This window comes from Corvus moneduloides, chromosome 1 (genome assembly GCF_009650955.1).
Source record: "Corvus moneduloides isolate bCorMon1 chromosome 1, bCorMon1.pri, whole genome shotgun sequence".
Classification (NCBI taxonomy): Eukaryota; Metazoa; Chordata; class Aves; order Passeriformes; family Corvidae; genus Corvus; species Corvus moneduloides.
The window spans coordinates 113041362-113056985 of record NC_045476.1 but is presented as its reverse complement, the minus strand read 5'-3'; the positions used below and the strand labels follow the sequence as shown (position 1 = coordinate 113056985).

Sequence of the window (15624 nt, the reverse complement as noted above, 5' to 3'; positions counted from 1 at the left end):
TCGCAGCCTTAATCAAGAAAAAGCCAATGAACACACATAATTCTTTCTAAAAATGTATTATTCTTTTCTCTTAGAGGGCAAACCACAGAAATTTTTGGTGGGTCTTTTGGAGCTTCCTTTTCGAATTGGAGTACCTTTTAATATTCCTTTGGAACTGCAGGATGAATTTGGTCATCCAACGCACTTGACAACTCGCCTTAGACCAATTCTGGAAGCTAGGTAATACAGCCATCTCTCTTTTTTTTTTTTTTTTTTTATTGCCCTTTTTTCACGTGACAATAATATAATAATTCTTTAGGATTTATCTGAATGATATACTGGGAATTTCTCACATAAATTAACTGACATTTTTGCTTTTATTTTCATAAGAGTATCTGAAAATATCTTGTCTGTTAAAACTCTGTGTTTCTAAATTCTCTTATGTTTCTATATATTTTTCTAGTGGATTAACATTGAAGCATGAAGACATACCTGTGGCAACAAAGTGTATCATTAAGGGTGTTACTGCTAAAGGCTGTATAAATAGTTGCCAAGGCAAGGTAGGCTAATAAATTTAAACTTGAAGTAACATATTAAAAAAAAAAAAAAGATACAGAGAAAATAAGTTTTGTGTAAAATGACTTGTCACATAGTGTTGGCTAAGTTTGGTGTACATTAGTGACTACAGGTATTTCTTGGGATATTTCCAAATTATCTCTTAGAGCTCTACGTGGAGCAATTTATATTTCCCATACCTGCACTCTTTTCAGCTGATGGAACTGGAAGTGCTGAGCAAAACATGAGTATGTGGTAGAGTGCACCCAGCACACCAAATCAGCTGTCTTAGTTTGAACTGGTGCTGAGATTGGTTTAAGCCTGACCCTGAACTGTGCCATAAATCAAGTCCCTCCTGATGGGAGAGAATTTTCTTATAGTCCTTGCAAGGAGTTTCAAAGATAAACCGAGACTTTTCCTTGAGTTTCAATGCTTCCAGATAGTTGTTTATTAAGTCTTATCAGAGGAACAGAGCCACTAGCGTGACCCAGGTACAGCATAGAGCACAGAAAAGCAGGAGTGGAGGCTCTCTATCAAGATTTACACAGCCTTTTAAAGATATTTTAACCAGTAGTTACTAAAAACATATATTATTTTCACTTTCCTACCAATTATTCAGTAACATGGGCAGGAACTGCGGAATTCTCTATCCAATCATTCCAAACTACTTTTACTGCAGAACATGGAGTAGTAGAAGAAGGTTTAGAGAACGACAACAATCCTCCATTTTGATATTTTTTACTCTTATCTATTTACTACAAAGAGAAGCCCAAAACCTCTAAATTTTTCACCCTGTGACAATCTTACATAGTAGTCTATCACCTAATTCACACCACTGTATTTTCTAGTTCTTGTCTGATCGTTGGTAATTTTTTCCAAGGTTGGAGGCTAAAACAATGTTGTTCAGGGGGGTAAGAACCCTTAAAAGCAGGCAGAGAAATATTCTTGGCATGCTGGGTTCCTACATAAGCCAAATCATCCCGGTGACTTCTGCATTGAAAGATGATAGGGAGCACTGAAATCTTCCATTCTTAGTTGAGATGATGAGTAGTAATAGCTAATATGCAGGGTGTCTGCTTGAGCTTCTTTAAATGTTTCCGCTATTCTGGTTGCACTTCAGTAGTGAGTATGTTATCCAAATCTAGCCTGTTACTGATGGATTCTCAGCACCTTGTCAAGCTGCTGCTTTACTGTAAAAACCGAAACATACATTACATGTTAAAGGTATTTCTTTCATAAAACAGGTCTTAATGCTTCTGATAAATATAGACTTAAAGGTTTTTTAAAAATAATTTAAACATTATTTATATGGCATATTTACACAGTATTTTAGCCAGGTCCATATCCCTTCATTTAGTCTTGTAGTCTAGCATAGTAAAGATAAAGCTAGGAGCTGAGTTACCCCAATTACACTGTTGATATTATTGCTTAAAAAATAGTGAATACTGTTGCTGGTAGAAGGATGTCTAAATAGGAGAAAGAGCATATACCTGCTTATTGAAAATTAAATTAATTAATTTCAGTGTAGTAAATTTTGTAGGCAATGTTCAGAATTTAAGGTGAAGGGCAAGAATAATGCCGTAAGATGAAGTGGATTATGAGAAGTAAAGTGTAGAGGAGCAAAAGTGCCAGACTTTAGCAAGAGATAAATTTGGTGAGGGGAAAGACCAAGAATCATTTAAGGAACTGATGTTTGGTAATCATCATACCATAATAATTAAAAAAGAAGGGGTGTTACTTTCTTATTATTATTCTTCATTCTCTCATTTTAATACAAAAATTGGTTTTAGTGATGCAGTTTACAGGAGTTATTTTTATTAAATCCTCAATCAAAGATGAGATGGACAGTGGTAGTGGTGCCTTGCTGAGGAACAACAAACACAGAACTTGCAGACCCTTTCTTTAAAACTACTTTTCTTTTGAACTGCTATATTTTTCCCTATTAAAACAGCTTCTAAGCAGGAAACCACAAGTTATGATAGCTGCTTTTCATGGTTTCAGAACCATGTAGTTTAACATACAAATCCTGAATTGAATGTCTCTGGTTATAATAACATGGAAAAGACAGATTTCAGTACAGGGGGAAAAAAATTTTTGTTTTTTTGTAGCAGTGCAAGAAAATTTCTAGGAACTTCTGAAATTAACATATGTACAAATTGACATGTTTATGTGAGACTATTATATGGTTTTGTTTAAGTTAATATTTAAAATATTCTTTTCATTAGAATTTTAATCTGAAGATTACTCTTCCTGGTTTAAAAGAAGATACACAAGTCATTAAAATAAGATTGCAGCCTGGTAAGTATCTCTAAAATATTTAGTGAAATTCTCTTAAATATTATTCTGACACTATTAATGAAAGCTTCTCTCAAGAAAGTAAAATATTTAGTGAGGCATAAAAAAGGATCCAAGTGATGACTAGGAAGGAAATAAAGCCAGGAGCATGTCATTCTTGGCAGGAATATCATTGTGCTCACAGCCCAATTTTATCTACTATTCCAGGAGCTGGGATTTTTGTCTGCTTATTTGAGATGCATTTTCCTCTTTTAATTACTTTAAATCTTTTTCTTATCAAATACCTCTGAATGAATGAATTTCTTATCTTCTCATTTTTCTTTAGCATTGAGATTTATAATCTGCATTGACCTGTTCTCCCTGCAGAAAAGATTTTGTGAATGAGTACGTGCTCATTCAGTTTCTTACCCCAGCAAAGGGGGATGCTTTGGCAATTGAATTATGTCTGAAATTTTAATGTTACATTGTTGAATGTATCATAATGCAGGAGAGGATCATAGAGGTCTGTAAGGATACTGCCCTTACCAGACCTTTTATGTTTTGTGGATGTCTTGATTTGAGGACTCCCTTACATGAGATCTGTTATCCCCTTGTTACCTGGCTTCTTCTGGTTTTGGGATATAAGGTAATATGGCTAAATTTTTAAATTAGCCTCCCAGATTACCAAACATCAGTCTTGCCCATCTCATTTTGCAGAGAAATTGTGTGCTATTTTGTAAGACCAACAATGCACAGTGTAGTCCATTATTCTTTTGAGGAGTTAAGGTTTTATGTAGAAAACAGCAAAATTACTGGACTTGAGACAGACTGTGTTGTGTGTTACTGTTATTTACCTTGGTCTAAAGGCAGCTTCATCCTTCATAGTGATTTTGACAATGTAAAGATCCTTCACTACCTCTTTCTTCTCACTTGAGTTATATCCTTGGCCTTGAAAGCTCTTTTTTGACAAAGTAGTTATAAAAGCTATTTCAGTCTCGTTCTTCAACCAGTGAGTTTGAAATAGAAGTTTTAATAAATCATGCATAAAGGATGCTTCTGAAAAATTGCCATCTTTGTTCCTTCAGAGCCTGTCTTTTAATAGTAATCTATTACTTAATCTCTTTTTAAAAACTCTTAAAATCATTGTGTTCCAGGGGATAGACTCACTTGAATGGCTTCACTTCATTATCCAAGTAATGACAACAAAATTTTCTTTTGCATTTCTTTTCGTGCAGATTGTAGCTGTGATAGCTTTGGCAATTAATTGGATATCTCAATATTAATATTTTTGGGTTTAACATGTCAGAAGAAAGTTCAGTTTCTTTTTGATGAATGTGAATCCATGTAATATGTAAACAGAACTATATCATGTGTTTACACCTTGTACATTCTGAATTTCATCATGTTTGTCTAACTGTTCTCTACTAAATTAATTCAAAACATTGGCAGATGATACGTATTGAAGGACAGAAACTTTTCAGTACAAACCAATATACCTGAATTGTTTGAAATTATTTGTTATCACAAACATCTTGGTAGCTTGGCTTTAAAAACTCTTTGAGACAGCAAAAATTGAAATTCAATGTCTCACAAGTTATCTAAAATATAACTATTGTTCTCCAATTGTGCATTTTTTCACAGGCCCTCCTCGTCAGTTGAAAGTAAAACCAGATTCAGAAATTCTGAAGATTGAAAATGGTACAGCTTTTCCCTTTCAGGTTGAAGTACTGGATGAATCAGGAAATATAACAGCACAGCCAGAGCTGATTGTTCATTGTAAGGTAAACTGCATTTCATTGCGTGCCATGAGGATTTTGATTCATGCTTATTATTAAAGAATCTTGTTTGGAATCTGTAGAATTTAGTATCTTTAGCAATGCTTTTGAAGTTTCTACAGCTTGCTATCCATAACTGTGACTCTCTTACCTCTCATCTATTATGAGCCATTCAGTAAGTTTTAGAATCAGTGGAACCTGGCCTTAGAAATGGAAGAGAAAATTATGTGAGGGTATTTTGGTTCAATTTTAAGGTATTTTACGCCGTATTTATCATATACAATGCTAAAATTTATTCAGAAAAATAACTTCATACAGCTTACTTTTTATATTTTTTAAGTTGAAAATTCGAGTCTGGTGCCTGAAAATAGTATTAGATCAGACTATTATCATAAGCACTAATATAAGCTCAGAAGGAAATGCATATCTTACTCTGACTTTAGGAAGTAAAAAAACTTCCCCTTTTGGCCCTCTTTTTTGACTCAAGAAAGTGACTTTTCCAATTCTAGTGAAATCCAGCAAGGATATGTAAAAATGTTTTCCCACTGCAAAAGTCTGCATTCCATTTGTACTTTGTGTACACTCTCTTCATGTAGACTGGGTCTGCAGTGATATGATGATGTGTTGAACTTGATGTTTAAATTTCTTTAATGTGTGATGTTTAGTAAATTAATGAAAAGGAAGTTTACTTCACAAGTTAATTGAATTTATTGCGTAATGGCAGAAGAGTCTAATTAATGTGTGTTAATAAAGCAAGCTAATAGATAGTTTATTTTATTTCTGTAACTTACTCCTTTCTCCCACACATCTCTTACCACCTGCAGAAAAATACAGGTGTTGATCTTACAGTTGTTGGAAAACTGAAATATATTAATTTTTTCTGTATATAATTATATATATGTTTGGACTTTTACAAATAATAATTTCTGGAATAATCATAGTAGTTCTGTAAAAGAAATTTGCTGTTTAATTTTACATTTTAAACAGTTTTTAGGTGCTTCAGACCTTCCTGTGTATTCTGTGGACTGCAGTAATGGAGGAACAAACATTTTAACTGGTCCAGTTATACATGTACAGAATATCAAGAAAGACCAGATGCTGAAAGCAAGGATTGAAGTACTTGTGAGTATTGTTTGGAATGTTTGGATGAACAAAAGATTGAAAGCAGTTTATTGTCCTGTCTTGCTAGCATCCGTTATGAATAAGCTTAGCCCCCAAAAGTTACTGGTTTAGGTATCATAAACTTCAAAATCAGATGGCTACGTTTTTTCATCTCTAGAAAATCATAAGGCAAAGAGTTTTTTTTCCATTTTTCTTCACCTCTTACTCTATTTCTTAAATCCCTGAGGTGTTTCAGAAATATGCATGTTTCCTGGGATTTTTCTTCTCCTTTTTAATTCCTGGATTGTTTTGGCAAATTGCCCTCATTGCATAAACATTTAGTGTAAGAATCAGTATGGCAATCAATAGTTTTTTTGTAGCATTTCAGTTTCAAAGCTCATGAAGTATGAATTTTTTTTTTAATACTATTGAACATTCCAGTTCCCTGGTAGTCAGGAGAGTCATACTGCTGGAGAAAATAAGGCCTGTATGTGTTTTACCCTGGAAAAATGTGGAAATAAGTACTAATATGGCAAGGTGGATTATATGAAAGGATACTTAGGGTTACAATTAGAAAGCATTTTGTAAATTTTATAACCTACTACTTCTGGAATAGAAAAAAATTCATAATAGCTACCATCAATTCTAGTATCTCTTTAAAGTTGTAAGTGTACTGGCATATCTTTTTGATTTGCTTTTGAAAGTCAAGCTGATCTCATGTTTGGACACCTGGTCATACCTGGTAATTCTGAGTAGAGCTGTAGGCTATTATGGAGTTATGTGTATGCATATCTAAATTTAATATCTTAATTATATGTCTTTTCTTTTGACCCGTGTATAGAATTGCAAAGATGTGCCACCAGTAGAAAAGATCATAAAGCTTCTTCCTAGCAGTCATGTTGCAAGACTACAGGTCTTAAGTATGAACGGACAAAAAGCTCTTCAGATTAAACATCAGGATGAAATCACTTGTGTTGCTGGCCATGTCATGAACAAACTTATATTTCAGATGTATGATGAAGCAGAAAGGGAAATACCCATAACTGCAGCTGCTGCAGAAAAAATCAAGGCAAGTACTTTGGAGTAAACAGCAGCATAATGTGGGGGAGCGACACAAAGCTGATACCCTTAAAAATCCATAAAGGTCAGGCTATGAAATAATATTCCTCAAAACTGTACTAATAAACATGGAAACTTAACTCTTAATTATTTTTTTAAATATTTTTATTCATTAAATACTAAGTTATGCTTCAGGGTAGTATTGTGAAAAGCAGGTTAGTATTTCCAGTGCTTCTCCTAAACACATAAAATAATTACGACGTAGTTACGATTCCTCAGATCTGTGGCCTTCCCTGTATTTAGGAACTCTGAGTAGGCATGTTCCTCATGAAGGCTTGCTTGCCTATCTTATCCCTGTCTGTGTACTTATGTGGAGCCTAAGACAAACAGAGAGATTCACCAAATATATCACACTTGTATTTTTCCTAACTTAAGTTCAGTGAGGGAAAGATAATGTATGTTTTGATGTGCTTGGGGTTTTTTTTCAAATAATTGGCTGTATTTCAGCAGGTAGCATTGGTTACTGCTGGGAAATGCACAGGCTTTCCATTGAAAGCTGCTATTGCCTGTATGTTATATCAGCATATTTTAAATGGCTAGAAGATGTATTATGTAGCTAATCATTTATAATTCAGCTTTTGATTAATTTATAAAATGATGATTTTAGGTTAACTGGACACCCAAAATTGACAGAGAGCTGTTGATGCAGGGATTATTACCTGATGTAAAAGTACCGACCTCAGTAAAAGATGTACGTTACTGTCTAATTACTTACCTTGATGAGCACGTGTCTTTGGAGAGTGCATTCACAGTCAGGTTTGTTCATTTGAAATATTTTGTTATTAATTATGTTATTGGCATAGAATTGTAGATCTCATTACTTCAGGGTAAAACAGAAGTCTTTCTACAGAAGCTGAAATAATGAAAGTGGTTGGCAAATTAACGGGAGAATGTAAGCTTGGGAGGTGGGGAGAGTTTGTGTAAATTTATTACATGAGAACATTACTTATGTGAAAGACTCCGTTGTGGTATGTTTGCATCCAGCTCTGTAATCACTTGTGTAAGTATACATACAATGAAGAAGATTATTGCTGGTTTTGTAAACTTGCAGTAAACATCAGCTTACAGAATAACTAGTTTTACTGAAGAGTTAGGTGACTGAGGAGAAAGAAATATCGCTGCAAAGTTAGTTCTCATCTGGTTTCTCAGTCAAAACTGACAGGCTATAAATTGAACTTTGAAATTACCTGTTTATCACTGTTATTAAGACTTGTATTTTTATTAAATTTATTAAGATTAATCTGATTCTAAATTACTTTAGTGTATTTCATGTGTTTTTAATAGGTTGAAATGAACTAATTAATTCACAGCACTCTGATGCCAGGGTAAATTTGCAGCAATTAGTCATTTCACAGGTCTGCAGTAGGAAAATAAAATATATTATATGACCAAGCATTAAGATTCTTTAAGATATTTGCCATGCCTGCTATTATGTTATGTTTACCTTGATGAGAGAACTAAGTCAGTTTTCATGTGCCAACTCAGACCAGTTCCTGATGAACCCAAACACATTAAATGTAAACTAAAAGGATCAAACACACTGCAGATGGGTGAAGAACTGCAGAGTGAAATTGGTGAGTGCATATTCTTCATTTTCTTCTACGATATATTTCTTTTTCTTGTCAGTTCAAGACTTTTATATTTACCAATGTCATCAAGAGTAAATTACCTTCAACTACTTTAATATAAAAACCAGGTTTACATTGTCATTCACAGAAAGATGATCAGACTTCTGAATTGCCATTTTACAATTCTGGAGTTACTCTCTGATAAGATTTGTCTTGTACTTTGTACATTGGGTCATTCATCACGCTGAGTTCAAATGAATTCAAATAAATTTTTGTTTAGTTCATGTATTCTGAAATCTGAAAGGCCATAAGACCATTCAGACTATTGCTAAGGCATGGACTTTAAAGTGACACATTTTAATGGTTGCTTTAACCTAAGAGGAAGGCATGTTAGGCATCAGTCTTCTCATTCTCCTTTGGTTTCTGTATGCAGTTGCCACATGACATAGTGAAAAATTAAAAATTCTTATAGTATTTTGGGACATTAAAAACTTGTGTGTGACTGAACAAACTAAGAGGTTGAAAAACAGCTTTCAGTTTTAAGATTTTTTTTTAACTTTTGAGTAAGAAAAAATCTTTTTATTCAAAGAAGTGGGAAGCACAAATATGGGATATAGATACATTTGGTTTATACCCACAAGGTTGGGGGTTTTTATCAATGTATATAAAAACCTGAAGAGAATGTAAAGAAGTTGGAGCCAGGCTTTTCCTATGTGTGTTCAGAGACAGTAAATAGAGGCAATGGACACCAACTGAAACACAGAATGTTCCCCCTGAACATCAGGAAACACTTTTTCACTGTGAGGGTGACCAAGCACTGGCACAGATTGCCCAGAGTTTGTGGAGTCCCCCTCCTTGGGGATACCCTGAGGCTGCCTGTCTGCAACTGGCTCAAGGTCGCCCTACTTGAGCAGGAGGTTTGAACCAGGTGACATCCAGAGATACCTCCCAACCTCAGCCTCTCTGTGATTTAGTGATAGTTATGTAAATTTTCTCTATATTGTGTCTGTGTTGTGTACATTTATATTCCATGTGTTGTATAATGTTTCATTAAAGCAGCTGCTGAGGTAATCATCCTAATAATCATTTTAATTATCATTGGTTTTTTAACAGATGTAATGATTACAGATCAGTTTGGAAATCAGGTTCAGACAGTGACATCTGCATGTGTAAATTCCCTAGGAGTTTCTGGGCCTGGACTTGATAAATCAAATTTGAAAGTAACATGGCAGGTATTTATAAGATGTCATATAGTTTATTTCTTTGTGGCATTTGTGTGGTAATTGTCTTAATTCTGTTACACAGAATTGAACCAAAATTGTGGAAATTAGTCAAATTACACACTAACTAGTTGGTCACTTAAAGCATTAAAATTGTATGATCCTGTTCTAAGGACACACAGCAGCATCTTGTTAAAAACCTTATCACTGCTGCAGTTACACAATGTGAAGGCCAGTTCACTTCCTGCTTGAGTCAGGTTTGCTTTGTTTCTAGTTCACTGTTCTATATGTTTTCTTCTATCTTGCTTTTAGTCTTTTCTTCTGTGTGTATTTATGTTGGTACAGTTGATCTTAAGATCCTTTGAAGAGCCTTGTAGAACGGACTAGTGTCTATACCTTTTCAAATATGCTGGATATAACCTGAAAAAACAGGTTTCTGAGAAATTCTTGAGTTTGAAATGGGTCACTTCCTTACTCATGAAGTTCATTTGAATTTAACAGAAGGAATAGAACTTGTACTTTAATTTTTAGTCCACTGTCTCACAGTAAAAACACCAAATAGTCTTCAGAGAGCATAAATACTAAATGCTATATTTAAAAAATATTAATAAATTTTACTTTGCTTTATTTGTTCTTGGTAAAATCTTGTCTTTATTTCTCAATAGGAAAGTACTCAAACAATGAAAGTAAAAGGTATTAGATATAAACCCTGCTTACTTGGAAGCAAAGAATTGTGCTTCGCTTGGCGTGAATTTTCTGACTTTATCAGAGTGAATTTAGTAGCAGGATCCCCTGCTAAATTGCAGTTTGTGGATTGGCCAGAGTTAGAAAAGGTAAGTTCAACAGTTTTGGTTTGAAAAAAAGCAACATGGTCTCTAGTCAGGTATTTTAATTCCCTTTTTCATGAAATAGCTAACTGCATTAGATTTTTAAAAGCAAACTTATCTTGCAATAATCTAACTCATATGTGTATGTTTACAACCTTAAATATTGCAAACTGTTTTATTCTGCCCCATTGCCTTTCTATAGATAGTGTAACTTTTGTGTAGTAATTTTGCTGTGGGCTGGATCCTGACACCTGTCTTTCACTGCTGTTTTCCAAAGATACAGTCCTTAGTGGTAGTAATAGCTGGCAGCTCATCTCTCCATCTCTTACTGGGGTTTTTTGATGTTCAGGATGCAGGATGGCAGTCCCAAATTTACTTCAGTTTACAAGTGTTTACTGTCAGAAAGTAAACACTTAAAGAGAATGAAGTATAGGACTTAAAGGAAATACCTGGAGAATTTTGGTGATGTAGATCTATTTGCCTTGGGTTTTTAAAATTACTTTTCAATGTTTACTTTGGCTATTCAAATAATAGTGCTTAACTTGCTGCAGAAACCAGAACAGAAAATTGAAAGCAGAAAAAAGAAAATTGTATCTCTGAGTAGAGGACAGGAATCAAGATTGGTGTTTTGGGAAAGTTACTGAAGAAAATAAAACCAAAAGGTTCAGGGAGTTGCATAACTATTTTTTCTTCTCTAGAGAGCTGTTTAAGTATATCAGAAAATAAAAGTTTTGGGCCATAGCTCTTCTTACAAGGGCCTTCAGAATCATATCCTTCCTTTAGGCACATCAATGTGAGTAACCCATGCCATTCAATTCAAGTAGTGCATTTTATTCTAACAAGAGAATATAAATAAACTCTAAAAATACATACCTGCATACCATTTGATCATGGTCTAGCTGTTATGGGAGCCAAATAGTATGGGAAAGGTGGATACTGTTGCTCTGGGGATTCCTGAACTGCTGTGAATGGCCAAGATATCTAGAATTGAATAGTATCATGCATTTGTATCTTCCAGCAACAGCCTGTTGCAGTGATAATGTAGAGAATTGCAGAGGCCCCTTATTGTTCAGTGTGTGATCATGTGGGAAATCCAGCTCCTGAATCTAATGTGAAATCAGCCTTACAAAGAGTAACAACTTAAAGGTAAGCATAGACCTTAGTAGGTGAACTTTGTTTAACACAAGTTTTGTTGTCATGTCTACATTATCTTCATTTTCAGGACATTTTACCATAAAAGAATGGTTAATCTAATATAAGAATAGTGGCAACAAATAACATAAATAGGTCCCAGGACAGCAACCACAAATATAACAGAATTCCTACAGGACAGTGTCCACATGTAATTTGAATACATTCCAGATCTTCTACAGAAAACCTTTTTCCAAATTTTGCATGCACATCACACCATCCCATCCCCGCATGTTGTAAGAGGTAATTTACTGAATGATAGTAATTACAATGATACAGTCTCAAATAGCAACCAAATAACTTTTATCTGGTGGTTCTTTGATTTTGATTCCTGAATGTATGACTTACTGGTCTGTATGTAAAGCTGGTCAGCAGGTTTGGGCCCTACTTGATTATCCTGTGAAAAGCATCGTCAGAATAAATGAAATTAAAACAGTGAGGATGCAAATCTAGGCCAAATTTAAGTGGTTACTGTTCTTTCCATGAGTGAGGTATGAGTGTCAGATGGTTTTTACATTGGTCTGTACAAAGGAAGGACTTTGACAGAATACTCCATTCATTAAAATTTTTGTCCTTGTTTTTGAACAAAAAGTGGAAAGTCAAGCTGTCAAACATTCCTACCTGTCAGTACAGAGGCTGTTATATTGAATATATGTATTATCAACACAGGATATATTCATCCACTTCTGGACATAACATTTTTTCATTCAGGGCTGGTCCTGTTCCCTTTTTGTTCCTGCTTGCTGTGCATTTGTGTTCCTCAGTTTTTTCACAATACACAACAGCCAAGAACCTTCTTTTGCTCACTCCTCCAGAGCTGTGCCACAACCTTAGCTTTTGCCCAATTTAACTATGCTATTATTACTTTTTTAAATTGGGTATTTTTAAGTAGATTTCTTGATATTTTGAACATTTTTCTGCTGGCTTTTTTGACTCTCTTGCCATAGAAACCTGCCTCACAGTTTGGGGATATTTTGTTTGCCCCAACTACTGCCTTTATGAGCTGAAGGTCATTGTGGGTTCTAGTTATGTTGTTCTTGAGAGAAGACACAACCTTGGCAGTAACACTGCGTGGTTGTGCTGCCTGATCAAGAGATGTGTGATGGCATGCTATGTCTTTTTCAGATTTTAAGCCTTCTTCCAGGGAGACCAGGAGCATGTCTTAGAGTCCATATGTTCTTTATCTAAGTGGGATGTGTCCAGGCGAAAGTGTTGTGTTATGAAAGCCGAGGTGAATCATTGTTATAAAGTATTTATTACAGCATGCTCTGCCTTGGCATTTCCAATAGGTTGTATGCACAGTCTCCCAAAAGAAATTGGAAGATTTTGGGAACTGAAATTCTCAAATAAGGTGTTTTCTATATTTCACATTCCACCTTCTAAGTCTTCAAAGCCTGATATTATGCAGTTGCAGCATGTGTTTCCTGTACTCCTATATCTTACAGGTCCAAAACTAAATGAGGCCTGGAGGAACACTGTAACAGGCACGAAATTGTTTGTAGAAGGTTTTTGATCTGAAAATACACTCAGATTAACATCTGCTATGGATGATATGATACCATCAGTAGCAATTTAAAAAATAGCATTTATAAAATATTTGAACATATTCATGAAGAAAAATATCCTAGTTCAGATGAAGTGATTGTTTTCAAAAACTGGCAAAGAATTTGAAACCTCTTCATTAATATTGTCTTCATAACAGTATATCTTACCCCTAATTTACAGTGCAAAAAATCTCGACTACAGCTCAAATCAATAGACAGTATGCAGGCAAATGAGATAAACATTTTTTTCTAAAGACTTGATACTATTTCTTGTATCATTGAAAGAATAACTTTTTTTTTTTTTTGACAGATTGTTCCTTCAAACTTGCAACATAAAACAGATGACACTGGTAGGGCTAACCTGGGAGTTTTTAGTATTCATGCACCTAGGTAAGTAGTGCAAACCAGATGGATTTCATAAAGTACTACCAAGTATTTATCTAGAGCTAAGATCAAACATTTATTATTTATATACAGGTGGAGGGCCAGATAGTAAGTTCTAAAAAATTAAGTGCTTAACTAAATAAAATTCAGTAGCTGCTTCTTTTGATCTACTGAGAAGCTCCTGCTGTAGTTTTCTGAATCTGTTTTTTTCTGGTGATGGTAAACCCTCAGCTTAAATTTGTGAACCTGCCACAAGTGCAAGTTTGTATTATAAACCACTTAAAAGATTTGAAATGTACAGTCCTTAGGTGGCCAGTTACTTTTTAAAGTAGGAACACATTCTGAGAGTGTTTAAACCCCACTTTCTTTTCCTGTCTAGACATTGTTTTAAAGGATTAGGTAGAGTGTCCAAAGGGATTTTAAATAGATACATTTCATTTTTTCCTAGTTTGCAATTGAACTGCTGAAGTCTCATTTCCAGCAAATGTGTGTCCTGTGGTTCCTGCTTCTTCATGTTGTGCTTCTTCATGGCTCCCTTCATGTATAGCTTCCCTTACACACTTATGTCCCATATGGCTTTTCAATTATCATTTCTGTATCCTCCTCATATTCACAGTTCTGCAAACCATTCCCTGTATCCCTTGAGTTTTTCTGAGCAAGACTGGATTAGCTTTAGGTTATTTTGAAACTAGCAATAGGTGCTTGTTCTTTGCACTGAAGTCTGCAGGATTTGACCCATAATACTTTTCTGCATTTGGAAAAAAATTGTTTTAATGCTGTTGAGGGTGCTCAGTGTGTATATAATGCCTTTGCTTGGTTGAAGCATGATGAATATTAGTTATCAGTTTACTTCTGGAGGTTAGAAACAGGTGTGACATCATGCTATTTACAGCATAATCAAAACTGGCTGGGAAGTACAGCCTCTGTGCAGTTAAATACTTATTCCCAGTTATGTTTGAAAAACTTAAATTTCAAGTTTTTAATACTGTAAAGAAAATGAGTTATTTGATAGCATCAAAGACATTATAATGCCTTTCAGTGCACTTTGCTAGATGTGGATGGTACTCATCTTCACTCTTTGGAAACTTTTGTCAAAGCAGAATGCTCCTCAGCATTTAATTGGTTTCTGCTTTACTGCTTCTGCTACTTGAAGCTGTAGTTGCTAGTGTCCTAAGGCAATGAAACATGATCAAACTAAGGAAATATTAACACAAATTTAAATTAATAACCTAATATCTTAAGAATAACTTAAACTCATGATATTACTTGTCTGACATTAACACTTCAATTTTTTCTTCTCTTTACTACTACATTACTAGATATTGTTTAGCATGCTTTCATGTACATTATTCAGACTTGAAGCCTGTTGAAAATTGCCTTTTCAGAAGAGATTTTACATCTGTTTTTGTGATTTCTGTATATTGCAGGGGAGAGCACATTTTACAGCTTAAAGCCTCATACAACATGGCCATATTAGATTGTCTTGTAATCACAATAAAAGTCCTGCCTGATCCTGAGAAACCTGTCTGCTTGAATGTTAAATATGACAAAAGTCCTTCTTTTCCAGCAGGAGGTACCTTCCCTGGTAAGTATATGGATCTTTGGTGGAAACCAGTCACTCAAGAGCTTTAAAAACCTGTGAAAAACTATTTTGGTGATTCTACTGTATTTTTTTGCTTTTTCTGGTCTGTTTTCTAAGTTCTTTTTAACAGCTGTATCTGAGATGTAACACTTGGACAGAAGAGATATGTAGGTCATCTTTGGAAAGCATTTCAAAAGACCTCTTATTTATTTGTTCCAAACTACTGCTTTTATCCATCTATAAATGGTAAAACTACAGAATCTCCTTTCTGTCTTAATAAAATATGATCTGAGCTAGTTCATGTATGTTTTCCCTCATCTCTTTCTGTGGAACAGTAACAAAGGAAGTAGCTGTGTAATTCTAGGCCAACTGTGAGCCAAGACAAACCAAAAAGTAATCAGCAGGAGGACAGCACAAAATACTCTTTTCTCCTGCTGTATTCCCTCACAAAAGGGTTTGTTTCCTGGCCATCATAACTTGATCAGCCAACATTTTTTTTGGCAAG

The 15624-nt window shown here is 34.7% G+C and overlaps 1 protein-coding gene across 1 annotated transcript in view; it reads left to right on the top strand.

Annotated features, from left to right (window-relative positions):
• SMCHD1 (structural maintenance of chromosomes flexible hinge domain containing 1) overlaps window positions 1-15624 on the top strand; it is a 69462-nt gene that overhangs the window by 33765 nt on the left and 20073 nt on the right. Inside the window, 14 exon segments of the mRNA XM_032122992.1 lie at window positions 75-219; window positions 443-539; window positions 2760-2832; window positions 4450-4589; window positions 5571-5705; window positions 6526-6753; window positions 7411-7559; window positions 8289-8377; window positions 9485-9603; window positions 10257-10424; window positions 11443-11533; window positions 11536-11564; window positions 13464-13543; window positions 14965-15122. Of these exon segments, the coding sequence (XP_031978883.1) occupies window positions 75-219; window positions 443-539; window positions 2760-2832; window positions 4450-4589; window positions 5571-5705; window positions 6526-6753; window positions 7411-7559; window positions 8289-8377; window positions 9485-9603; window positions 10257-10424; window positions 11443-11533; window positions 11536-11564; window positions 13464-13543; window positions 14965-15122 (1701 nt within the window).